The following is a 27420-nucleotide window of genomic DNA, read 5'->3' as shown; positions in this document are numbered from 1 at the left end:
TAAAACAGCAACATATTGTTTAAAATAACTGTGTAGATCCGTGTGCTGAGCTATTGCCTTTCCAAATATTAATTTGGGTTTGTTTGTTTTTTACATCACATTGCTTTCACAAAAAACAATAGTATTTTGGTCATTAAAAGTTTGTTTATCAATTAAATTAAGCATGTGCTTAAGTGTTTTGCTGAACAGGCAAGGACTTAAGCATACACTTAAATGTTTTGTTGAACTAGCCCTACTCGTTAACATTTGTGATTAGGGAAAGTGGACCAGACCCTATAAAGTCTACTCAAATCGCCTGAAAATAAATTTAAACAGATAATAGACACAACCTTTTAGAGCACATCCTCATATTTACAAGACATCAGGACCACAGAATCTTTTTTTTTTTTTAAACAAAGGAAAGGTGCATTTCTGGTATCTTCACTTACTATTTTGTATTATCAGGTCATCAGATTTATTGCCATTATAATTTCCACACAGGCCACAAGGTTTTCCTTTATGTTCTTCTGTCAGTTTAATATAAATACCAGAGCTTCCATCCCAAGCAAGAGAAAAACCAAAGGTAGTTTTCACCAAAATATAGTCGGCCAGCCTCTCAATGAAAACATTTCCAATTGTCTGAGGCAATGTCAATCTGGAAAAATAGAACAATCCATTTTAAACACGACAAGTGAGGCTAGAACTAGAAAAAGATTACATAAAATGTCACCTTCTAACTCATCAGATCTCTTCCCTGTGTGTCCTCAAAGTCTGTTTACTTTTCTGTCAAAAATATGTTTTCAATATCTGCCACTCCTGTTACTTTGAACAATCAATTCAGTAAAATGGATTATTTTCTGTCACATACACAATCAATACAGTATTGATATATAAACCACAAAGAACCCATGTTGACTTTCAAATCCCATGGTGCATTTGCAGCACTGCTGTGTTAGGAAAGACATCTTTTTACTTGTAAGCTGAATAGTTTTGACATGGAGTCATTGACAGAGACTTTAAGCATGGGACCCATGAAGTCATTTATACAGTTCCTTCTTAGAGTCTAAGTGCACGTTTAATTCATTTGTAAACAGAAGCAGCAAAAGGTAGATGTGCCCAAAACCTTTTTAAAATATCAGTTACTGAGAGGGTAATGACATGGAGCCATATTCTTCAAGTTTTCAATACATTCAACTCCCTTTGAAGTCAATAACTATTCTGTACATAGAATGTGTGTAGAATAAGACCCTCACTTAATCAAAGATTAAATAGCACAGAACATATTATTAGTCATGTACAGTATATCCTCTAACATGCCTGTAGCTCTGTCCAGTTAGTGGGGACAACTATGTTTGGATTTCCACCAGACTCTAGTATTGCAGAATCACTGTCTTCAAAGGTTGCTGCTTCTTGGACTAATGGCAATATCCTTGTAGCTACCAGGTGTAGCAGCTCAGATGTGAGAACACCAGATCTACTCATCGACTCTTATGTTTGAAACAAAGAAGGGTAAACCTGATAGAGTTCAGGGTTTGGTGTATCTCAAATACTATTTTGGGCCTCAAAATGGTAACAGAAGGAACTTAAGGACCCTGATGAACTCGATTTGGACTTCTCTACCATGGGGCATTGCACTCAGTGTAGACAATGACTGACTGTCATGTTTTAAACAATATCAGGGTTGGCCAAGGGTTAACCAAGACTAGCTAACGTCATTTTAAAAAAGACAATCCAATAATTAACATATTATAACACCATGCAATTTCCCAGCGTAGAAAAACTTTCAGTCAAGGGACAGACAAGTGAAAAATCAGAAATCAGATGCCTTATAGAGGCCCACCACTGAAAATAGAAAAGTTAAGAGGCTAACTCAGACAGGTGTGAGTGAACAACTCGCTCAACATTTCAGTAGAGTTAAGTTCCTTTCTGGATTTGACTTACTGGTAATAATTATAACCTCCGTGTTTTACCATATGACATCTGAGGGTATGTCTTCACTGCAGAGTTATGCCAAGCTTTTACCTGATATTGCCCCTAGTCCCTATCCCATCCACACACAAAAACCTCTCCCCTGAGTTTAGTGGTACTTTCAGCCCATGCTAGCTGGCGCAGCTGTGGGTGTAGATTAGTGTATAGGCTCCACTTTCACTCGGGCTGGTAACCAGTCCACTTTGCAGTAAGGATGCAGGCTAAATTACTCGAGTGCCTTCCCACAATTCCAATACTTCATTTCAGTGGTAAGAAGTTGCAAATACAGTCAGTTCATTTACCTGATTCCTTCTTTTCTTACTTCATGTCCCACAACAACTATTTCGTCCTGGCTTGAAAAAAATAAGCTGATTGACCGCAGACAAGAATACACCGAACCATCACACTGGAGGCTGTTATGAACCTTGAGAGGAGAAAAACACACACATGCACTAACAACAAATGTGGTTTTCTGCTCAATATTTACATACAACTCTTAATAAATTTACACATATAATCTTTTACATATCTACACACCTCTCACTGAAGGATCCCAAAGAACTTTAGAAATAAATATTTAAACAATACAAAGGATCAATAATACAGGGATATACATGGTTAGAAGACCACTTTGCCTTGCACTGCTATGAAACCCAGTAACTGTTTAGCAGAACCCAGCATCACTACATAGTAGCTTAAGACAGAAAAAAGAACTGGAATATTTTATCCAATTGAAACTACAGAGAGAATTTAGTTTAGGCAGAATATAATTACCTAGTTATGGGTTTGGTAATGATACTGTGGAGAACACCCCATAAAAGTGCAAGTGGGCCTTTACTGCCCAGAGGCATGTGTTCCTTGAAAGATGGGACCACCAGCAACACAACAGCCCCAGCACCATATGGGCACTCTCAATATTGATCTAGAAAACAGACTAGCATCTATTGAATCATCAGCATCCCTTCCTGCAGCAAGTAGGGGCTTATGTGGAGGTGTTCCATCCAAGTATTGATTCTGCTTTGTCCTGCTTGGTTTGAGAGTTCTGTTAGGACAGTGTAAACAACTTATATCAGCAAAAAAAAATGCTTTTGCCAGCGGAGATGTCATCAAAAAATAATAATCACCCCTCTAACTGGCATTACTGTACCAACACAAGATTTTCATGTAGTCCTGCCCAAGGCAGATACGTAGATCCCAAAACCCTAATATATTCTATAGCACAAATGTTTAGCTCAATGAACATCTTCTCTCCTAATCAATTTCTATTTTCAAATCTTTACACTGGGGATATCTGGAAGCCTCTTTGATATGAAATCCTGTGTGATTATCTATGCCCAAAACTAGTCCAGTCCACCTGTCCTGGTCAAACCACATTTAATGTAAGTAGAATCTCTATATTTCAGAAAACCTCCTCAACTCATATTTGTCTCTATAACTACCACTTGCAGTTTTACAAATCTGTCATGGACACAATATCTTTATCATAGTTATCAAAGTTATTATCTTTGGAATAATACCAGTCTTAACTTCATTTATATGTAACAAATGATGCTATTCAATGTCAGGGCACTGATCACTAACATTAAATGATTCAATCTGGGGCTAATGAAGGAGACAGTCAACTACTTTGAAATCAGGAGCAAAGTTCCCCATGTTTGCCTAAAGAGATCATTTTATAATACAGTTTACAGTTTATAGAGATTTGTAGATGTTATTGCATGTGTACTTACAGAGTTTTTGATCAGCACATTCTATAAATCTAAAAAGGAAATAAACCACCTTTTGATCCATTTACTGTCTCTGTTGAGCTATTTTTGTTATGCTATAACACAAGTTCTATGTAATATCAATCTTTTGCATTTCATTTCAAAACACATATTCACACACTTACCCATACAGTGTACTGAGGTTCCGGAGCACTGCAATCTTTTGCAAAAATGTAGGAACAATTTCCTGGGAAATAGTAGTAGATGCCATCAAATGTTTCAAAGTGATACTGTCCCCATGATTTGCAAATTCCATCTCGATCCTTGCCATCATTAGGTACTGGGGAGAATAAATAAGATGAGCATATAAAATGCAAAATAACAAAAAAATTACACAAGTGTCAGAGACATGTATAAAAGTAAGATATTACATGCATAGTAGATAAGCATACATCAGCACAGAAGATAGTTTTATTTATCATTCAAGAAATGAGATTAAGGCAAGTTTTAAAACTCCTAGGTGGGAACTGTGGACCGATGAAGCCAATGGAAATGTTGCCATTGACATTAATGGAGCCTGGATTTCACCTTTAAATTATAACTAGGAATGGACCAATGAGTAGAGCGGGGCAAAATTTTTGGATCCAAACTTTTTTTTAGTGAAAAAAGTCAGATTCCATGACAATTAAGCATTTCACGAATTCATGTTGATTTCACCAATTTGGGGGGGTGGTTGGGGGAAGTAACTGAAATTCTGGGGTGGGGAGAAATCAGAACTTTTTATTTTGACATTTTTAAACTAAACATTATGATTTTTCATTTTGAAACATTTTTATTTGACATTTCCTTTCATTTTGGTTTTAAAATTTAAATATATCTGAAAATGGTTGAAATTGAAATGAAATATTTTTTTCAAATAAAACATTTTGTTTAATACAAAATGAGTTTTGTTTTCAACTTGTTGAAATTGCCAGTGAACCAAAAAAAATCCATTATCCAGAAAACTCTACAAAGAAGAGGATGATCATATCATTTAAGTTTAGGTCCGTGTTTGGTGTATGGGCTCAGGGTGAACCAAGGCTAAGATTTTGGTCCAGTTTCAACAGCCCCTTTGGCCTACCATCTCAGCTGACGCAAATCAGTGCAGTTCCATTGAATTCAATGGAGTTACACTGGTTGACACCAGCTGAGGCTCTAGGCCTGACCTTAGAAAGTCCCTCCACGGCTGCTGTTGCAGATGTTCTACAGAGCCTGAGGAATCACAATAGGGACAAACAACTTCTACCCCAATTCTACTACCAATAGATTGCACCTGCCAAAACTTGTCCCATTAAAATATTTGAACATCCTGTCTTCAGAATGGGCAATAGGGCACTCTAAGTGGAAATGCAGTGATGTTTTTGGTGACACAGCTAAGTAAGTAAAAGCAGATATGGTACATTATGATGCACTGGGATACTGTTACAAGTATTAATAAAATTCAGGAACATCTGACACTCTTCTGTACTCCCATATCTCACTCTGAAATACAGCATTTGAGCCACCCAGCCTCCTTTTAGAATTACAGCTTGATTATAAAGCAATTGAAAAAGTGCCCTGAACAGGTATTATTTTAACAAACTCACCCCTAAATCTCACTCTAATCTGAAACTCAATTCCGTTGCTGATTACTGAAACTTACCAATTTGGCACCTTTCACCATGAGCCTGAAACATCTGACAATCACATACACCCGCCTCTGTACAAATTGCTCCATTAAGGCATTCTTGAGGACAAGAGCCTGAAAGAAGACATAGCAGCCTTCCACATTAAAGTTATTTTTCAAACACTTATAAAGACAAATACAATTTGAAAATATAGACCAGGCAGAGACTACTGTCTAGCTCCCACATTTCACTTACAAAGAAACATTTTTAAAACTAGCAACACTATAGGATTCACCATGATTTGTATTCATTGATATGAAAGAAACCAAAAACTCCATCTTGTCTTAAGAAAGTGCCACTGTTCAGCTCATTTGATCAGTTTTTGCATGCTGGATGCTAAATAACAGCGATGGGAATGTATCATCTGTGAAACCCCTCAATTAGCTTCGAACAAACTGAAGAGTTTGATTGACATCTAGAATATTCTAAAAGAGGCTTTAGGTTGGTCTTCCATGGACAACTGTTATCAATCCCACTCAGCATACCTACTCAAGGCCCAAAAGTGACACACAAGAAAACTAGGAGTGGAAATAACTGTAAAGCAATAAAGAATTTGTTTCATTAAGTGCTTGGGTGCCCCATTAATAGGTACATTAGAAACTAATTGTTTTTTATAACTATCTTCTATGATTTAGCAAGTCAGAAGTACAAGTTACCAAAACAAGATTAGATAGCACTGGGTTTTGCATAGAAGGTAAATACTATCAAAAGTTACACAATCTCTGGTAACAAGGGATCGTTGATGGATAGATGGCATTTTACTGAAATCCTTTCAAACAGGTAGTGAATTACTAACATGGTACTGACCTCCTGATGGACTTTGACCCTGAGTAAGGTCCCCATGAAGGTGAGACCCAGCCGAATCTGCTCCAGTCTATCCGAGAAACAAAGAAGCAAAACCAGAGTGTTAAGACTTCATAAATGGTCTGACTAATTCAATTCTAGGGATTTTGCAGCAATTTTAGGATAGGACAATTACTTAATACATAAAATGATCTTGCATGTATATAGAGCTCTTGATCCAAGAGAATCCCAAAGCACTTTGTAAACACTAGGTAAAATTGTAAACCACATGGAAGGAATTACTTTCTCCATCACTGAAATGCAGCGATCCCTGGGGTGGAACACAGCAACAGAGATATCAGAAGAAGGACAAGGAGCACAGCTCACTGAGATACTAGCACAAGACTAGCCATCTGCCCCAAGCAGGCACTCAGCATTTTGTGTGGCTTCCTAGCATCCCAGATGCTAACCCCCACACTCCTGTGCCAGTGAACAAGTTGCTTTCTCCAGGATTGGCAAATGGCAGTAATTTACAGGAGTTTGCATCTCTCTCTGACACACAACAAAATCCTAGTACGCAGAAGAGTGAGAGACTTTAAACTCATCCCAGATGGAATAATTGTCAGGTCTGCTCCCTGAGATATCTCAATAGCAATGAGGCTGGGGAATGGTCTTCGGAGGCACAGACTCTGCCCTGGGAACCTGCTGCACAGCCCAGGAGCGTTGCCCAATAACAACACTATTTGCAAAATTGTTCGGCTATGGTTTCATTATTGTGCTTTTCACCAAACATTCACTCCCAAGTTTCTGTTTGCTCTCACAAAAGGTTTAACAAAGACCCTCCTCCCCACATTGTGTGTTAGGATGGGTAATTCAGGAAGCATTTTGCTAAGAATGAATGAGGCTGTGGATTTAAGTTTGAGGAAAGCAGGTATGGAAAAGCTTCTCCTCATCCTTGTCTTGTTATTACCATTTCCATTCTCCTTTACAAAGACCTCATTGTGACAATACCAAAGCCCCGTTGCAGAAAGGAGGGGGATTTTTGCCCCTCTTTCTTTCTGTGGTATAACCTACCTCAGCTGCTAAGAGATCTCTTTTCTGTCGAGTTGCATTAAACTGGTTTCTGGAAGAAAACAAAAAGGATCTTGTGTAATCAAAGGTCCCTGAGCAACCTGAATAAGTTGTTCCCTAGGGAGAGGTGTTTCTCTCTGATTTCCAGCACGTTATCAAAGAGGTCTTTCTTGGGTTAACATTTAAAAAGGTGACTTTTTTCTTTTCATAGTCTCGTTTTACAAAATTCAAGAGTGCTCAGATCTCTGCTCTTGAACACAGGCTACTTGTTCAAGGAGGTACCTGGCATTTATGGGGGAGGGGAGATAAGCAAATTGGGCTTATAATATGGGACACAAGATAGTGAAGTTCTTTCATTAGATGCCTGAATGGTACATATGTTGTTGAGGTACATCAGTGCTATTTGCATGTGCAGTGGTCATGGTGTTAAAAGTGTATGGTTACCTTCCAGTGGTAACTAAATTACAATAGGCAATAATTACATTGATTTAAGAAATAATGGCCTCAATCTACAAAATACACTTTGTTTTATTTAACAGGCCAGATTTTGTACAATATAGTGTGTGATCGTTAGATGTATGAGAAGTAATTAGACGTCCAGAGCTGAGTTCTAATCCTGCTTCTACTGAATGGCAAAGTTTCCATTGACTCCAATGGGATCAGGAAGATACCCTAGTTTTGTTTTGAACTATTACAAATAACTTGCTTTGCAAGTGCTTTTATCAGACTGAGAAAATGAATTATCACTGAGACTATATTTATTGTATAACACATTTTATTTGTGGAGAAATTCCTTTCTGTGTGTCACTAGAATTTTATTTTTTTACCCCTGAAACTAAAATGGTATTTAATTAATGTACATTTGATCAGATATGAGAATAGTCACATAAGAAACTCATCCTGTGAACTTACTTGGGCCCCTGAGGAACACCATGTTTTTGTGATTACTAAAGAGGTGCACTTCTTTTTCCAAAAAGGATTTGCATGTTTAATCCCCAGCTCTTTGGGAAGAGTTATTAAATGGAAGAAATACTTTATGTCTAAGTTACTAAAAGTAAAAGGTGTTCTACACAAGGCCATATTGTATTTTTTATACTTCCATCATATCAGACAAGCCTTACTGATTTCACCTCGATTTGCTTTTAAAACTCTGCAAATGAGGAATGCACACTCACCTTGGTGTTCTTCTCAAAAGAGAAAACTCGCAATAGGATCCTGTTGGATAAAAAATGATGGAATTAAACCATTTTTCCCTCTATTTCCTTCTACGCATTTCACATGCAGACAAATGTTTACCTGACTTTGGTTTAAGAAACAAGAGTGAGTTTTGTTCTTTAGAAGAGGGCTAATGACAGTAAGTTTTCCAGAAAGCATTTATGCAGCCTTTCCATCTCCCTGCCAGCAAAGATAGAAACACTTTTCTTCTGAGTGATTGATGTCTTTCATCTTCAGAACCTGATCCTGAGAAGTGCTGAGAACCTGCAATTTCCAATGAGCCCAGTCCTACAAAGTGCTAAGCACCCTTGACTCCCAACATCAACAGTGGAAGTGGTGAATGCTCAGCACCCTGCAGGATCAGACTGAAGCTCACAAATACGGAAGGTGCTCAGAACCTCTCCGGATCAGGCTTCAGTGCAGTTCCCTGTAATGCTTTTCTGAACATAATAATTATAAACCTTTAGTCCAGTATGTTTAAATCTTGCTCTAGATTTCAAGCAGATTTACTTTCATTTAAGAATATTTTTACTTTCAAGCTATGTGAAAGTTACAACACTTGAAAAATTTCTGTTATCCTCAGGAATCATTTTTCTAAGCTGTCTATGGTATCTATTATTAGCATGTGTGATGACAACAGCTGGGACAGTTTATATAATCAGTTTGCCAAATATTTACTCTAGAGTTATAAAAAATGTTCAGACACACTGCAGGTGTAGTCCAAATCTTGATCAAACCCATAACCTGTTCATAACAATTACGCCTACGTCAATCTGATAACACATTTGACAATAAATAGAAGCAGGAAAACCAAGAAAAATAATTTTGTTCTTTACTAATCATTCTTTTTCAAATTCAAGCATTAAAGACTGAATTTAAAAAAAAATCAGCCATTTTTAGTTTCAAAAGGAGTAAAAGTATGTGATGTAAATATATTTTAGTCTGTATTATTGGTTTGTTTGTTTATTTAATTAAGCTATGGGCTTTAAGAAATATTTGCTTTACAGTGAAAGAAAAATAAGTAACTGTATTACTAAATTGTTAAGAGAAGTCTTTCTAAAAGGTTTTTAGTGAAAAAATTGAGCATAAAATTCTTACCTTGCAAAGACAACAGCAGAGAATGAACCAAGAATACGCTCCAGGGTATCAATAAGTTGAGTTTTCCCACAATATTCATTTCAGTGTAGCTTCTTAGTATAAAGTGTATCCAAATTGGTGGCCTTGACTATTATGGCATCTTAGAAGTATGTGTCTCTGGAATGTTTAAATCTTTTATAAATTTAGATAGCAGAGAAATTTAAATAAGGCAGGGCACAAAAAAAAAAAAAAGAAAGCAGGGAGAGAATTAAAAAGAAACATCAAGCTTCCTAGCCACATCCAGCTTCTGGAGCTCTGGAAATGTTGCATACAACTTTTTGGCTGTGCTTCTCTCATTAGTAATGCATAGTAACTCCTTACCAGAGCCTGTATTAGTTACACTTACACCAGACCTGCAAGGCTTACTGCTCTTTTGGACTGAATCAACCCTTTATAACGTTCATGGATAGTGATATGGAAAGAAATTTTGCCATGTCATGATGCTTTGAAAGATTTTTCAAACAGTTGTCATTTCATGTTTGTGTGTTTTGAAACTTGTGCTAATTAAAATTGCTGCCCTTTCTACCTTTTACTTATTAAAATGAAAAAAAGAAACTTTTCAGTTCAAACTTACAATAATGTTCTCGTGTAAAGTACCACTAAGTTGTTTTACTGGCTAATATATTAAAGTATTCAACAAACATTTTAAATAAGAGACATTAATTTCCATTAAATAAATTACCTGGATTTTAACTACCTAGTGGAAGCAAATAAGTTTTTTCCTTGTAGTATTTTGATAATGTCACAAAAGAAAACTTCCCAGAAGTTTATATTTTCTTTAAATAAAATGTGTTTTAAAATCTCATACATAACAGAAAGGGAATAACTGTTGGTGCAGGGGCATAAGTATTTTGGAAATTTTTCCATCCTCTTGGCTATATTCTTCATCAAAATGTAATGTAAATAAAGGAAAGACACTACCTCATCTAGTCTAGCCCTAGAGCTACACTAATCTTCCCTTCAAATTCATTGGAGATTAAAAAAAAAATCTGTATATCAAAACATGTACATTACTAATCCAAACAACCACTTGATCATAGCACTGTACTTTCCCTTCCTCCTAGACCTTCCACAGCCCATTTAGTGTTTGTCATTATGTCTTAATTTAACCCAGGGTCAAACCGTGCAAACACACACTACTGCATGTAGTATTCACTGACACGCCATTCTTGCTGATTAAAAATTCCTCAGCGTAAAAGACAATGGGTGAAATCTTGGCCCAATGAAATCAATAAAAGTTTTGCCATTTATTTCAATGGGCCAGGATTTCACCAATTTTATTTTTATGTAAAGCATCATCTAGGTTTATGGTGTGCGCATAATTATAAAGAATACTGATGATTTCTGTAGGTATATATCAGGAAAATATGACATTTACTGAGAAATTGTTACAAAGTATACTTACAGAGACCTAAAAAACAATTTGTTTGGGAGGGTTGTTTTTGTTTTTATTGATTACAGGCAACACACAAATAATTGCTATAACTGAATGGTACATATTGTGCAGTGATTTAAGTACACCAGTAGACAGAGAGATTAGAAAAACACATTTTCCTTTTAAAAAAAATTACTTTGTGCATTTGACAATACCATGATTAGACAGTTTCCCTTGGTGGCTCTTTCACACGGGACAGATTTAAAAATAAAGAAAAGGAAAATGTTATAGTAAAACCATAAGAGTTGGCACTGGGACCCTAGGGCAGGTGTACTACTCGAAACTGCCTTTACCTCAATGTTTACACACAACTAGGGTGGTCTCCTTGTGCCTTTGACGTGTTTAAAAGATAAAGCCAACAACTTCCTCAAAACAAACTGGAGAATAACCAATCAGATTTCCACTCCAACCAATGCTGTACTGAGCCCACCAATGCAGCTCCCACCCCAAAAGTAACAACATGCAGCATGTCTCTAATCTCATGCTGGAAGGCTATTTTAGATTCAAGTGACTTCAGAAGTTAAGGGCCTTGCATGGAAGCTGTCCTACCAGCAGTTCTCTTTCTTTTATCCATCTAGCTTAAGTGCCTTCACTGACTGAGAGAGATGCAGTATTTCAAAAAGTCAGGCCTCAAGCCACTTAAAGCTTTATAGTTCAAATTCACTACCTTAAACTCGACACAGAAATGAACAGGAAGCCAGTGAAGCAGCTGGAGCACTGGTGTTATGTACGGCTGGAAAGATGTACCAGTTACTAAACAGGCTGCCATGTTCTACATCTGCTTCTCTTTCCAGGTTGATTTAAGCTGTAGGCCCATATAGAGTGCATTGCAGTAATCTAATCTCTATAGATGACTCTTAGCAATGAATATAACTTCTGAAAAACAAACTCCATGATGTATTCCTCCACATTTTGGTATTTTAAAAAATGTATAGTAAAAAATCATTTTAAGCGTTGTTTATCTGTCTATTTTGTCTCATTTATCCCATCTACTTCTTATCTTCTAGAGGAATCAATGAAAATATTTCCCAGTGTGAAATCTTCCCTACAACCCTTCCCCCATCTCACCCCTCCAAATGAAGACCTTGCCTTGGTGTCCTGGACTTTGCAGGCAAGAACTGCATATGATGTTTTCTAGGACACATTAATGGTATATTTTGATTGATCAAAGGGATAATTTTTGAATAATATATACTCCAACATTGACCTGGAAAATCACCCGGGATGAGTAAGAGAGCAGGTTGTTATCTGTGCCTTTGCACCTCTGCTCACTGCCAAGAAGGGAGCCACTTAATGTGAATGATGAATGGACTCCTGTCTATTAAGAGCTGGATTGAGACCTCCTATTAATTTCACAGATCACCAAAAGGAGTTAATAGAAGTAATGACTTTTGATTATTACCAGCCTGGTACGGACCCAAGCCAACAATGCAGAGATGAGAGGCTCCGAATTCTATTACCAATTCCCGAGCCATCTAGTCTTCTACATCAGTTATTTTTGTCTTGTAAATATATTCATCTTTCCTTTCTTCATCTCTTACAAAAGCAGAGATGTAAAGATAATCTGACCTCAGATTCTGCCGTTCCCAAGCCCATACTTTAAATTACATATAAATGCATCATACTTGCATAGCTCCATGGACAGAAATATTTCTATTACCTTATTTTAACAAAGTAACACATTAGGTTTAATCCTAAACAGACACTATTTAATCAGCCACCTAACAATTATTCTCTGTGTAAGTGAGATGACTGGAGTATTTGGTGCATATCAATACCTTCATGATTTGGTAATTTCACAGTATCTTCAGAAAACTATTTACTGAAAGAAGGGCCAATTCTTATGAATATAAAGTACCACTGTAATGAAACATACCACTGTATATTATAAAATATAACTACTATCGGGGTGAAAGTTGGGAGAGGGGTCATCATGTATCAGTCTTTCACTCTTCTTCCTCTCCACTTTCACATCTATTCTCCTCTTCTCACATCACTGTTCCTATGTTGGCAATTCCTTTTTGCCATGACTTCAGATCCAGGCATTTTGGTATTGATTCTTTCTCACCATCCCTTGTCCCCACCACAGCCTGGTTCTCAGAGATTCTTTTAATTCTGTACACTCTTACCCAAGGATTATTTTTCCCACCACTACAACTCTGAAAATATGAGGAGACGTCTCTAATTTGAAACTTTCATTTACTGAGTTTTAACACTCTTTTGGAAAAGAAAAGGGCCCAGAAATAGCTTCCCTTTGTGTTGTGTACACACCAGTGACTCTGTCCTGAAAGTCTCATGGAACATCAACTGGGTAACCAATAACTGACTGATAACCAATGTATGAAGTTATTCTTACTGTTGTTTAGATGCTATTTAATGTGTCTGATACTTAGTGCTGGAAAAAGACATGTTAATATCATACTTTACAGTATAGTGTAACTAGTTTCCTTTATATTATTTCTTTGTCCTTGCAAAAGCAGTGAAGACAGGCAAACAATATAAAAGAAAGTAGAAATATTAAAAATACAGAAAGAACACAACAAAATTAGATTAATCTTGAAATAATGCAAAGTGAGAGAAATATTCCAGAACATACACACTTATTCGGACTGAGAAACTTGGAAAGCAATAATGCACAGAGACATAGGAAATCATACTAGAAAACATGTTAGACATTAGTTTGCAATGTGTCATAGCTGCAAAAAGGTCCATGCAGGTTAGGCCTTCAAAACACAGACATAATCAGGCATATAGCAGCAAAGCAATAATCCTCCATTCTACGATTCTAACACAACTGCACCTGTAAAACTGCATTAATGTCTGGCAACTATATTACCAGAAAGACTGAGAAATTTGAGGAAACAAACAGCAACAAAATTCACTAGTGTAATAGGGGGATGACAGATAAGGCAAGGTCGTAACAGTCCAACAAGCATTCAAGGAGGGAAAGCAATTACTCAGCGAGGTAGACTGTGGTATAAGAGTCATGGGATTAAAATTAAGAAATGGGAAGTGTAGGGGGGGGGAAATTAAGTTGAATAGGAGGAATTACATTCAGACAATGAAATGAATTTGCCTGCATAAGGGAATAAGTAGAAGCCCCACTGCTTGAGACCTTTGAAAAATCAAGTAATAAAAAAAAAAAGATCCCATGAGAACACATATGTTAGGTAACCATCCTGCATTGGGTGACATAGGGAGACAAACTGAATGATTAATAGGTGTTCTCTATCTAGACTTTCTACTGTTAGAAATGACAAAGTTAATTTAAGATATTAATTCTGTATTTAAAAGTTTGTTGGCTGACTTCAAATATACAAAATTAACAGCCTCATTGAATAACAAACTTTTTAATAACCACTTATAATCTATGTGGGTATTACAGTCGAGCACAATTTATTTCAATGACTCTAAAACCATAGCAGCAAGGAGCATCTTCAGCTTCTACAAGGACTGTGCAGCATAAAAGGGCAATCTGGTCAGCGAGGATACACCAGGCCAGAGCCACACTGGTCCAGCTACTCCCAATTTTGGCTCTCCCTACATTGTTGATGACAGTGACACATGGAACTTTTCAGAGCTTGCATCACACCCACAGTTGGTAGTCCCAGTGTCAGGTGTCCAGACTAGGCAGGATCCACATTTGCACAGCAGCTCCCAGTCCCTACTCTGCCTCCTAAACTTAATGCTCCTGAAGCTAGTGAGCCCTGGGATGGTGCTTGGGCCAAGCTGGAACCAGATCACCTCCAATTCCCAGCTGAGCCTCACTGCTGCTGGGGGACCTCTTTCTGGTCTTACACATCTTGTTGCTGATAAGGGCTAGCTGAGGAGGGGCAGGCTATACCAGAGCTGAGTTGGTAAAGCTGCTCCTACCACTATTGATGGTAGAAGAATCCTTTTCACCACTCATCCCCCAGTGAAGGTAATTGGAGGAGAGAGAGAATAAATAGGAAAAACAGAGTTCTCACTACTACATCCTATTTCCACCGTGCTCTCAGGCACTTTGCTCACACCAATTTACTTGTAGTATTTCAGAAAATAAAACTACCCTCCACCCCTTGGCATATAGCATCTCCCAATACACATCGAGTAAGATTTACATCTTATTAACAAAATCAAATAGTTTGACGTGAAATCATTGCAGAGATTAACAGGACATTTTCATGAGATCAAAATCCACTTTTAGAAAACATTTTGATTCACTTTTGTTATGCTTAAGGGCTTCTCTGTTTGAAGAAATGCCACGGAGGCAGTATGCTCTGCACAGCCATACAATATATCCAGGTTTCATTCCCCATCTCTGCACTCAAAAAGTCAGGCCTAGAAAGGGGGAGGCACAGCTTTTATGGCCCAAGAGCTAAAATAGCTCATCATTCATCATCAATTTCATCACAAGAAGAAACCTGGATGAGCTCCAATGTTCTAACCAGCCAATACTGCATCCCTAGATGGGGTGATGAGAAGTTTCACAGGTCAAAGGAAACTGAGAGGAAAGAGAAGCCAGAGAACATCCCACAAGAGAGATCAGTCAGAACAATAATAAACCAGAATAAAACTTCTGAAGTGAAATTAGGCATATTGTTCATTTGCTGCAGGAGAAAAAAAACAAACAAAAAGAAGTCTGGCAAACAAGTTACCAGTGGGTCACAGTAGATCTGCAAAAAGGAAACAAAAATGGGCTTGTTGCTTTCCTAAATTCCTCCTCCTTTCTTTCTGACGTATGAGGAAAGAATAACAGTTTGATTTTTCAGTTGCGTTGAGTTTGAAATTCAGGTCTTATCCACTCTGGAACACACAACTGTGACTGAAAAATTAGTTATGTTATCAACAGAGACTGAAAGCTGAGCAAATGAGAGCAGGACTTATCATTCTTGTTCAGAAGTTTGTTCAATTTATGCTAATACTATTTAATATTAATGACATTTATGAAAAAGGAAATCTTAATTAACAATTTCACTCCCTTACCCTAAAATATTTTAGCTCATTCTCAGACATCCATGAGCTCCTCCAGCAGCAATAAGGAAGACCAGACTGCAGATATTTTTAAGGTTAAAAAAAACCCTGCAAGCACTCTTCAATACAAGAAAGGGCAAAAGTCCAGTGTTTTTAAAAATCCTTTACAGATCATCTCCAACACCCCAGTTAGCAAAGGAAGTGAGTTTAGCTGTTGGTGAGAAGGAATCACTACAATGCAGGACCATGGAGGCTACAGTACAAAGAAGGAATTTTGGAAGACACCCCTCAAAAAAGCCCCCAAAGTACCACTGTTGTCTGATGGGAGAAATAAAATAGTATCTTGCTTAAAGTGTGATATGGTCAAGAATCTAGACTCTGTTGGTCAGCCTATGGTGTTTTCCATTCCTTTCCAAAATGGTTTCCTGCTGAGTATACAAAGGAATACAAAGCAGTTGTTCTCATCATGACTCAGAGCTGCTCCCATGCATCAGTAAGCCTCTACTCATTATTTAAGCACCTGTTTGTCAAATTCACATGATTTTTCCTGGTCACTTGTGACAGATGTCCCAGCTCTCCAACCTTTTGTTGACAGCAGCTAGATCTTTTTCATTTAAGTCTTCTTCATCATCCACTCACCCTCTTTATCTTTTTCCTCTCAATATCTACTTAAATAGATGCAACTTCTCTCCCTAGCCTGTCCACAATTTCCTCCTCTCATACACTGCACGCACCTCCACTATCTAGAACAATGGCTCTCAACTGTTTCAGACTACTGTACCCCTTTCAGGAGTGTGATTTGTTTTGCGTAACCCCAAGTTTCACCTCTCTTAAAAGCTACATGCTTACAAAAATCAGACATAAAAATACAAGTGTCACAGCATGTTATTACCGAAAAATTGCTTATTTTCTCATGTTTACCATGTAATTATAAAATAATGGGAATATAAATAATTTACTTATATTTCAGGGTATAGTATATAGAGCAGTATAAACAAATTATTTTATGAAATTATAGTTTGTACTGACTTTGCTAGGGCTTTTTATGTTGTAAAATTAGGCAAATATCTAGATGAGTTGATGTACTGCCTGGAAGGACCTCTTGAGTACCCAAAGGGGTATGCATACCTCGGGTTGAGAACTGCTGTCATAAACAGATAGTCAAGAGTTAATAGAACAGAAGTACTTCATGTTTCTTTTGCCTGTAGAGGGTTAAGTTCAGTGAGCCTGGCTGTCACCTGACCAGAGGACCAATCAGGGGACAGGATACTTTCAAATCTTGAGGGAGGGAAGTTTGTGTGTGAGCTGTTAGTTTTTGGTTGTTCACTCTGGGGGCTCAGAGGGACCAGACGTGCAACAGGTTTCTCTCCAATCTCTCCAATACAGGCTCTTATAAGTTCAGAATAGTGAGTACTAGGTAGATAAAGTGAGTTAGGTTATGTTTGTTTTATTTGCAAATGTGTATTTGGCTGGAAGGAGTTCAAATTTGTATTTGCTGAAAGGATTTTAATTTGTACTTGTATACTTAGGCTGGGAGGGTATTCCCAGTGTCTATAGTTGAAAGGCCCTGTACCTACTCCATTTTAAATTTACAAAGATAATTTTTACTGTTTTTCCCTCTTTAATTAAAAGCTTTTCTTGTTTAAGAACCTGGTTGTTTTTTTATTCTGGTGAGACCCCAGGGGACTGGGTCTGGATCCACCAGGGAATTGGTGGGGAGAAAGGAGGGAAGAGGGAGAGAGAGGATAATTTCTCTGTGTTAGGATTACTGTCTCTCTCAGGGAGAGTCTGGGAGGAGGGAGGGAAGGTGCATTTTCCTCTCTGTTTAAGATTCAAGGAGTTTGAATCACAGTGATCTTCCAAGGTAACCCAGGGAGGGGAAGCCTGGGAGAGGCAACGGTGGGGGGAAGGGTTTACTTTCCTTGTGGTAAGATCTAGAGGGTCTGGGTCTTGGGGTTCCCCAGGCAAGGTCTTGGGGGGACCAGAGTGTACCAAGCACTGGAATTCCTGGTTGGTGGCAGCGCTACAGGTCCTAAGCTGGTAATCAAGCTTAGAGGAATTCATGCTGGTACCTCATCTCTTGGATGCTAAGGTTCAGAGTGGGGAATTATACCATGACAACTGCTAATCTAGATCTCCCTCCAGATTACTCCCCATCTGTCTGCTTTTAGTCAGATATTACACATGTACTTCCAACGCTTTGAATTGCCTCCCCAATCTTGTGAGACAGGAAACATGTCTGTCCTTCAAACTGATAACATTACCTGCACCCCTTTATGTCTGAACTGTTATGGGTGTATAACATGTGCCCAAATTAGTATAAAAGCACCTCAAGAGTAACGACCTTTCTCTCATTTTCAGGGCATTGTGCAACCCTTTCAATGTCCAATATTTCTGAAGCATTGTGTGAAAGTATGTATTGTAGAATGAATTATAGAAATGCTGTATGTTCCTTTAAGCAGGAATGAGGAATGTTGAGGTAAAGTTGTCAGGAAGAGGAACATTAAGGTATTGAACAATGGGTTCACTTAAACTGATGGTTGGACATTAAGAGATTGGTGAGAGTTAATAAGGACATGACATATGTCTGGCCCCAGGTAAACTTATCAGTTCTGCTCCCTTTGTAAACTTGTTAATTTAATTTCCTTTTATCTGAATAAATAAGGTGGTTTGAGCCTTGTATGGCGCTTACATTTTCTGGGTGTAGTAGCAGAGCGCTTTTGCTAAAACACAGAGTGGTCTGACAAATTGTGAGTCCTGAGTCTGACTTTGACAATTGTAAGTAATTATATTTAAACATTTTTTAGCTTGAATGGACATATGAAAGCTTTCATGACTTTTGGAAAACATCAGTTTTCTAGTCTTGAATATAAACGTAAAAACTCACATAGCACAAGGGCATTTTAAAAAGTCTGCTACTGCACTTCAACATGCATACGCTGTAGAATTTTCAACAGAGAAAGAAACATACTCCTCTTGCTCCAAAACAGCAATAATACAGCTTTGTAGCATTTGGTCAGGATTTTGGGGAGGGTTGAGATAAGATCTTTTAATTTCCCTAGGTTAACAATTTTAGAAACTACGCTGCTAGATTTGTTAGTGGTTTTTCAAGGGTGCATGGAGCACAGTATGGAGAGTTTATTGTTTGAAACAAAGAAAAAAATGTGTATCTAACAGCAGCAAAGTGCCTTTCTTCATTTCTAGACACCAGCACTTCCCCTGTGTTTAAGGTCAGTTCTCTTATATTAATAAAATATTTAACTACTGAAGGACGCCCAACCCTGAAAAAAAAAAAAAAAACAGTTATCCAATATAAACAAATACCAGATTTAAAAACTTGAGCTATTTATTAACTTTTCCTCATATTTATTGCAGGATACAAGGGTAAAGAACAATTTTAACGGTAAGACTTCTGGTAGCGTGCACGGGCACCAGGTCCACCAAACTTCTTGGACTCGCAACGACGAGGATCTGCAACCAGTAAGGTCCTATCATACTGGATTAAGATGTCCTTGATTTCCTTCTTGGAAGCTTCATCAACATCTGAAAAAAGATCACGTTTGTAACTAACATTCTATACTGCCATCTATTACTGTGCTACCTATAGCACTTAAATGTCTGAAGCTAAACACTTCAAAAAGGCTAGTAAAACAAAATCAATCAACTTACACTTCTGATAATAAGCCACCAATGCTTTGGAAATAGATTGACGGATTGCTGTTGAGGAAAGAGACAAGTTAACAATATCCAATAAATTCAGGTTTACATAGAAAACATGGCAAAGGGTTTGGGGAGGGGTTGGCAGAAATGAATTTGACAAATGAAAAATATTTACAAGTGTAATGATAAAACCACATCAAACCATTGTGTGTCATACACCTTCTACCTCAAGCCACCTCCTTTAGTGAAAAACTTACTTTAAAATAATGTCAGGGTGGTTAACTAAAACAGATGGAGATTTGGGTCAATACATCTACTTGCTTCCTGTGCATCTTCTGAGCCATATCTTTTTAATGAATGTTCAGGCCTTAACTAGCAGCAGCACAACGTTAACACTTCTGAAAAGCAATTTATGTTCTATTTTGCCCAATGTGAGTAAGTTACAAGTTAAGTTCTGATTCTAGGATTTTTATCTAAGAAATTTTATCTGAGACAAGTAACTGCTTGATTTTGCAGTGCAGTTGGAAAATGCTGTTTAACTTCATTCCAAAATCCAATTTATGACCAATCACATGTAATCATTTATATAGCCCTGGAAGAGGGAAATGCTAAATGCCAGTTTCATTCAGATTATTTCCATAAGGATCATTGATGTGTATAAATGAGAGCAGGTGATAGAGATATAGTTCAAGATACACCTATCGTACTTGTAATAGCCAAAGCTTTAAACTGTAGATGATGTTTATTCCCTAAGATAAAAAAAATTATAGAATTTAATAAGTAGTTTAATCTATTCCAGTCCATACTAAGGATCTTGTACAAGAGTCGTACCGTAAATTTGTGCTACATGGCCTCCACCCTTAACACGGACTCTGATGTCAACACCAGCAAAGCGTTCTTTGCCCAGGAGAAGAACAGGTTCAAGCAACTAAGAAATAGACATAAAAACTGTATTAAATGTTGAGAACATATTTATAATCAAGAGGCAGCAATCAGTGATATGAGCAAGGTTTCTAAGCATGGATTTATAAAATATTTGGTGCTATGAGCCTTGAATTTACAATGCACATGCTAAAGTAATTAAATTAAAACCACTGAGGCAATGTGGCCTAGTCACTAGTGGATAAGAGCAGAGCGCTGCCCAGGAGACCTGGGTTCTTGTCACAACTCTGCTCCTGGCCTGCTGGGTGACGTTAGGCAAGTCACTCTGCCTTCCTGTGCCCCAGTTTCCCCATTTGTAAATGGGAGTAAGGATACTTTGTAAAGTGCTTTGAGCTTAACTGATGAGTCAAACTAGGTAATATTAAACTTTATCAAGTTAGATCTAAGGAAGATTAACACCTACCAACATATATACTTTGCTCCCATCAACACTAATAAGAATAAATGAATTGAGAAAATATGAATTGAGTAAAATTGAGAAAAGCACCTAACTGATACAGAAACTCAAATCCCATTTTGCAAAGTGACTTGAGTGAGGATATACTTTTATTATTTAATCTGAATACTGAACTCCAAAATCTAAAATTGTGCACACTTACAAATAGTCAAGCTACGGCTAACAGCCTACATGGCCACTAAAAAAAAAAAAATGGATCATCTAGTGGAGGGGTTCACAAACTACAGACCAGGGGCTGCATCCAGCCCTTCAGATGTTTTAATCAGGTCCTCAAGCTCCTACCTGGGAGTGGGGTCGGGGGCGTGCCCCGCTCTGTGTGTGCCAGGGCTCCCAAAAGCAGTGGTAAGTCTTCCCTCTGGCTCCTATGTCTAGAGAAAGCCAGGGGCTCCGCATGCTGTCCCTGCCCCAAGCACCACCTAAGCAGCTCCCATTGGTCGGGAACCATAACCCCCTGTCCAAGCCCAGGGCCTCCTCCCCCACCCTGAACTCATTTCTGGCCCCACCCCACAGCCTATACTCCTATCCAGAGCCCTCATTCCCTCCTGTACTCCAACTCCCAATTTCGTGAGCATTCATGGCCCACCATATGATTTCCATACCCAAATGCGGCCCTCAGGCCAAAACGTTTGCTATGTCCAAAGAAAACCAATAAAGTGCTTACTTTGTACTGCAGGGTTCTGGGCTCAATCATTTCCAGGGGTCTTCCATTCACTTTAATGAGACCATTTCCTCTCTTGCAGTGAGCAACAGCAGTAGCTGTTTTCTAAAAGAGCAAGCATATGTGAGGAAAGCATTCCTATACGATTAACTGTGCACCAACTGCTTTAGAGACTAGCATACAGGGGGCTTTCAGTCTAGATTATGACATCCAAGATTTCAAAAAGTATTTTTCCATTTAAAGCAAAGCCACTGCTGCAAACCATTGAAACCTACTAGGTCAAATGAAGACTTAAAATAAAAAAATATATTGTCAAGTCAGCCTTGCTAAAAACACACAAAATTTGATCTACACGTGGGAAGTGTGATGACATTATTTACTACCAGCAGCCAGGCCGCCTAGATCATGGAGGAGGAGAAGAAGAGGCCCAGAGGCAAAGCCATTACCTTCACCATCTGCTTTTTACAGTGATACCTTTGTGCGATTGGGGGGCGGGGAGGCAGGGGCTCTAGAACAACTTGTACAGTGGGGGCGCTGGGAGCCATTGACCCACACCGTAAACCCTGTACATGATGGGAGCTACTTCAAATCGGGGGGTGCTGCCGTACCCCCCTTCCGACACCTATGGGGGGTAGCAGGGAGGCTGCTGGGTCCGTGGGGACGAACACACGTGCAGGCGCACGCGGCCGGGGTGCTGCAGCTGCTCACTCCTAGCGCCGCGGCCTGGCCCCGATCGCGATGACGGGCTTGGCCGATGGCGCAGTGTCCCTAGGGCCGCATCCCGGCAGCTCCGCGTCGGGAGGCGGGAGCCCCGGGCCAGGGTTACCGGCCGCCCCGCCTGGCTGGGCCCGGCGAGACACGTGGAGGCCCCTGCGGCCCCCGGAGCGCACAGGCCGGGGAGTGCGGCCTGGTCCCGGCTTTGCTCGCCCGCCCTCCCGCTCGCTCGCTCACCTTCCGCCCGAAGACCTGGACGCTCTGCAGGGGCCCCTTGGCCGGCATGGCTCCTCCTGCAACAGACAGACACGGCGGTGAGCGGCGCGCGGCCCGGCGCGATGGGGGGGGGGGTGTGTCACGGAGCTGCCGAAAACTCACCTTCTGCCAGCGACAGCAGCAGTAAAAGAGAGAGCGGGGCCTCCGGAGCCGCTTCGCAGGGGCAGCGCAGCCGCAAAGCGCAGCCTGATTTCCGGCCGCGCGACACGGCTCCCTCCCGCCGCGCTTTACGGCTGCCCGAAGGGGGGGGGCAGGAGTCTCGGAACGGGCGGGGTGGGGAGAGGTGCTGGGGAAGAGGATGGTGCGGGGATCGATCGTCACTCGTAGCTGCGTCCTCCGGTGTCCCTCCTCCCCGCGCCAGCCCCCCACGTCGCAGCTGCTCCCCCAGTCCCAGCACCAGCCTCCCGGCGCCCTCCAGTCCCCGTACAGGTTCCTAGCTGCTCACCCAGCACCAGCCTCCTGGTGCCCTGCAGGCCCAGCACCACCTGCTCCCCAACTCCCAGTACCAGCCTCCCGACGTCCTGCAGTCCCAGTCTCAGCACCAGCCTCCCAACGTCCTCCAGTCCGAGAACCAGCTGCTCCCCCAATCCCAGCACCAGCGTCTCTCCAATCCCCAGCTGCACCCCGAGTCCAGTGTCGCCCACTCCCAGCATTTCTCTGTGTCCCCCCACTTAGGGATGTAAATACCATTTTAAAAGTTAACTGTTTAAACTGTTAAACTATTTTGTTTAAATTGTTAAAATATTTCATTTAAATGATTAACTGATTTAGCAGCTGGGGCCAATCCCACCAGCGCAGCTGAGGCTGGCTCTGCTCTGGCCAGCGCAGCTGCTGGGCCGGCCAGTCCAAGGCTTAATGGTTAAGCATTAAATCTAATGGTTAACTGGTTAACATTTTACATCCCTACCCCCAATCCCAGCATCAGCCCCCTCAGCATCCTCCAATCCCACCATCTTCTCCAGTGTCAATGTTCTCCATTCCCAGCACCAGCCTCATGGTGTCCCCCAACCCTAGGGCTCCAGTCCTTTCTCTCCAGCACCAGCTCTCTCACGTCCCACAGTCCCCTAATTCACCAAATGTTTCAGTCAATCCCAGTTGTCCAATGCTCAGGGCCATAATAAAGATAAAGGCTATAAGATAAATCTACATGATAACTGGGTATTACTATACAATAAGGTTCTAGGATTATCACTGTGTGTCACCCAGAAGCCTCAGATGACTGTTGAGTCACTGTGAAATGATGGAAACCACTACAAGCATGGGTGAGCTCTCTTTCTGATGAGTATCACCAGGTTCAATCTTCACTGGGATTCGTGGTCTGTTACTATCCAATTTTTAAGTTCTCTGTGCTCTTATTTTTTTACACTTTATGAATTACTGCTGTACAACAGCATAGGCTTTCACCTATCATTATTATCATTAAACTAACCCAAATAATCCACTAAATAGTACTGACTAGTGTTAGATAGTGTCATAAACAGATGGTTAAGGGTTAATGTCTCTTTTACCTGTAAAGGGTTAAGAAGCTCAGTAAACCTGGCTGACACCTGACCAGAGGACCAATAGGGGAACAAGATACTTTCAAATCTTGGTGGAGGGAAGTCTCTGTTTGTGCTTTTTGTTTGGTTCGTTGTTCACTCTTTGGACTGAGAGGGATGGGACATCATTCCAGGTTCTCCATATCTTTCTGAATCAGTCTTTCATGTTTCAAAATTGTAAGTAGTAGCCAGGCAAGGCAGATTAGTCTTATGTTTGTTTTCTCAACTTGTAAATGTGTCTTTTTGCTGAAAGGATTTTTACCTCTGTTTTCTGTAACTTTGAATCTAAGGCTGGGGGTGGGGGGGGTCCCTGTAGTCTATATGAATCTGAGTACCCTGTAAAGCATTTTCCATCCTGATTTTACAGAGATAACTTTTAATTAAAGAAAGAAAAAAAGTAAAAATTTTCTTTTTATGAACTTGATTGATTTTTCCTTGTTTTAAGATCCAAGGGATTGGGTCTGAACTCACCAGGGGACTGGTGGGGGAAAAGGAGGGGGATGGTTAATTCCTCTTTGTTTTAAGATCCAAGGAGTTTGGATTTGTGTGAAGCCTCTCAAGGCAACCCAGGGAGGGGAAAGTCTGGGGGGAAAAGGAGAGGGATGGTTAATTTCTCCTTGTTTTAAGACCCAAAGGGTTTGCGTCTGGGTTCCCCAGGGAAGGTTTTGGGGGAACAGAAAGTATGCCAGACACTAAATTCTGGCTGGTGGCCGCATACCAGATTTAAGCTAGTAATTAAGCTTAAAAGTGTTCATGCAGGTCCCCACTTTTTGTACCCTAAAGTTCAAAGTGGGGGGAAAAACCTTGACACATGGCAACCGCAGCTCCTCACACCCGTCCAAGGTTTTCTCTGCCTGGGCCCTTTCACACAATGGGTCCTTTTCTAAATACATTTTTTAAAAAAAAAAAAGCTGTTGATTAGAAGGAGTCTTTCACTTCCAGCATGATTTCCCCATTACAAAGAGGGAATTTTACTGGAATCAGTGTGATTTCTCTCATCTGGATACCTTTTTTCATGAACCCCAGTCTATTTGTAGGTGCTATTTTCTAGGCATCTGTACCATAGTATCTGAGCATCATAAGGAGTAACCACTACCAAGGTGGTGAGTAAAATATAAAACTGGCCCAACACCTCTACTCTCTGAGTAAAAATGGCCTATCTACATGGAACAGCTTTCAAGATTGTTTCCTAAATCAACACAAAAACTTGGTGCAAAGTAGAATTAAATGCTTAATCTAAAACAAATGGCACTATAACCCAAAGTATTTCACTTAATATTTAACCTAAGCCAATCTGAGCTGAAAAAGCATCCCAGACACTTAGAACCACTCCTTCTGAGCTTGGCTCTTGGTGCAGTGGCATATGGTCCTTTTAAGTTTACATTTTTCTACTGATTTTGCAGTATAATGTTTTATAATTTCTGTTCATTTATTTTGTTTACTACTTTAATTTTGAAACACGCCTGTCTTATCCTTAGCCACAAAGGAAATAACGTTTCCGTAAACATAAGCTTGACAGACATTCGAAATAGAGGAAGTTCCAAGTTCTTTAAAGTTTGTGCACAGTGTGATAGATTTTCTCCTAACTTTGAAACTCTCCTCTTGTATGAGTTCATTTTGCTAAATGGAACAAAAAGACATCTGACAAATAAAAGAATCCATGTGCCACCTAGAGGCTATTCAGTGCACTTCTTATAAAGGAATGCTGCTAAGATGGGCATGGTGAATATTAAAAGAGCACTGCACTACTTAGCCTGTTATGACCTGTGTTCAAATGCTTCAGACCAAATCATGGAAAAAATCCACAGATATCTGAATTTTATCATGTTTGGTATCAGCTCAAAAGTGATGTTCTGAGGAATTGTTGGGAAATGGTAATGCTTCCTTGGGTTAGTTCTGAGCAATCCAGATTATTATTTATATTGTAATATCACCTAGAAGCCCCAGCACAATAGGGCCGTGATCCAGATCTAAGTGTTGCACAAACAGATAACAAAAAGATGGTCCCTGCCCCAAAGAACCTAGCATGGTGGGGTCCTGGTCAATGAGTAGGGCTCCTAGGTGCTGTGGTAACATAGATAATAAATAAGAGTGAAAAAGCTGTATTTTTTGCCATTGAAATATTGCTGTCAAGGTCTTATTCCCACTTTGAACTTTAGCATCCAGAAAGTGGGGACCTGCATGTACCCCTCTAAGCTTAATTCCTAGCTTAGATCTGATAATGCTGCCACCAACCAAAATATAGTGTTTGGTACAGTTTCTGTCCCCCAAAAACCTTCCCTGGGGAATCCAAGACCCAAATCCCTTGAGTCTTAAAACAAAGAGGAATAAACCATTCCCCCTCCTTCCCCCTCCCAGATTTTCCCCTCCCTGGGTTTCCCTGAGAGATAGTGTGATTCAAACTCCTTGGATCTTAACACAGAGAGGAATTCACCTTCCCCCCTCCTCCTTTTCCCCACCAATCCCAGGTGAGTTCAGACCTAGTCCTCTTGAGTCTTACACAAGGAAAAAATCAATCAGGTTCTTAAAAAGAAAGAAAAAAAAGTAAAAATTATCTCTGTAAAATCAAGATGGAAAATGTGTACAGGGTCTCAGCTTTACATAGACCAGAGGGACTCCCTCCACCCTAGCCTAAGTGTAAGTTACAGCAAACAGAGGTAAAATATCCTTCCAGCAAAATACACATTTGCAAATAAAGAAAACAAACATAAAAACTACTCCACCTTCTATCTAGTTAGTACTTACTATTATGAACATGAGAGACTGTTTCAGAAAGATTGGAGAAACCTGGTTGCATGTCTGACTCCTCTTAATCCCAAGAGAGAACAAAGAACAACCCAAAAAGCACAAACAAAGACTTCCCTCCACCAAGATTTGAAAGTATCTTCTCCCCCGATTGGTCCTTGGCCAGGTGTCAGCCAGGTTCACTGAGCTTGTTAACCCTTTACAGGTAAAAGAGACATTAACCCTTAACTATTTGTTTATGACAATTGCATTTGCTAAGAAATATCAAAATAGTATCTTTGATATGTAAGCTCCCTGCATGCAGATCCATGTGCCCACACAAAGTCCCATTAAAGAAAGTGGACTCTTCACAGGTACAGGATCCATCTGTCTGCACTGAGCTCTTTGCAGGATCTGGGTTTTTGTCTCTATCTTTCACATATAATAGTATATAATACAATATGGAATATTGTGTCTTTTGTGGAGCTTGATTTTTTT

General features: G+C 39.7%; 2 protein-coding genes across 2 annotated transcripts in view; both read right to left on the bottom strand.

Annotated features, from left to right (window-relative positions):
• OTOGL (otogelin like) overlaps window positions 1–9605 on the bottom strand; it is a 135739-nt gene extending 126134 nt beyond the window's left edge. Inside the window, exons 1-8 of the mRNA XM_050934069.1 lie at window positions 9527–9605; window positions 8389–8428; window positions 7217–7265; window positions 6167–6233; window positions 5335–5433; window positions 3839–3993; window positions 2250–2371; window positions 429–634 (exon numbers count right to left, since the gene is read on the bottom strand). Coding sequence (XP_050790026.1) covers window positions 429–634; window positions 2250–2371; window positions 3839–3993; window positions 5335–5433; window positions 6167–6233; window positions 7217–7265; window positions 8389–8428; window positions 9527–9605 — 817 coding nt within the window. The remainder of the gene's footprint in view (window positions 1–428; window positions 635–2249; window positions 2372–3838; window positions 3994–5334; window positions 5434–6166; window positions 6234–7216; window positions 7266–8388; window positions 8429–9526) is intronic.
• A 9671-nt stretch (window positions 9606–19276) lies between these two features.
• LOC127042717 (40S ribosomal protein S16) lies at window positions 19277–22766 on the bottom strand. The gene is made up of 5 exons (XM_050935967.1): window positions 22622–22766; window positions 21674–21775; window positions 20445–20541; window positions 19623–19670; window positions 19277–19496 (listed from the first exon to the last, which is right to left on the bottom strand). The coding sequence occupies exons 1-5, from the start codon at window positions 22667–22669 to the stop codon at window positions 19351–19353; spliced, it is 441 nt and encodes a 146-aa protein (XP_050791924.1). The 5' UTR covers window positions 22670–22766; the 3' UTR covers window positions 19277–19350.
• Between the last annotated feature and the right edge of the window lie 4654 nt (window positions 22767–27420).

The sequence above is a fragment of the Gopherus flavomarginatus genome, chromosome 1 (assembly GCF_025201925.1).
Source record: "Gopherus flavomarginatus isolate rGopFla2 chromosome 1, rGopFla2.mat.asm, whole genome shotgun sequence".
NCBI classification, from domain to species: domain Eukaryota; kingdom Metazoa; phylum Chordata; order Testudines; family Testudinidae; genus Gopherus; species Gopherus flavomarginatus.
This window is presented reverse-complemented; position numbering and strand designations above follow the sequence as displayed.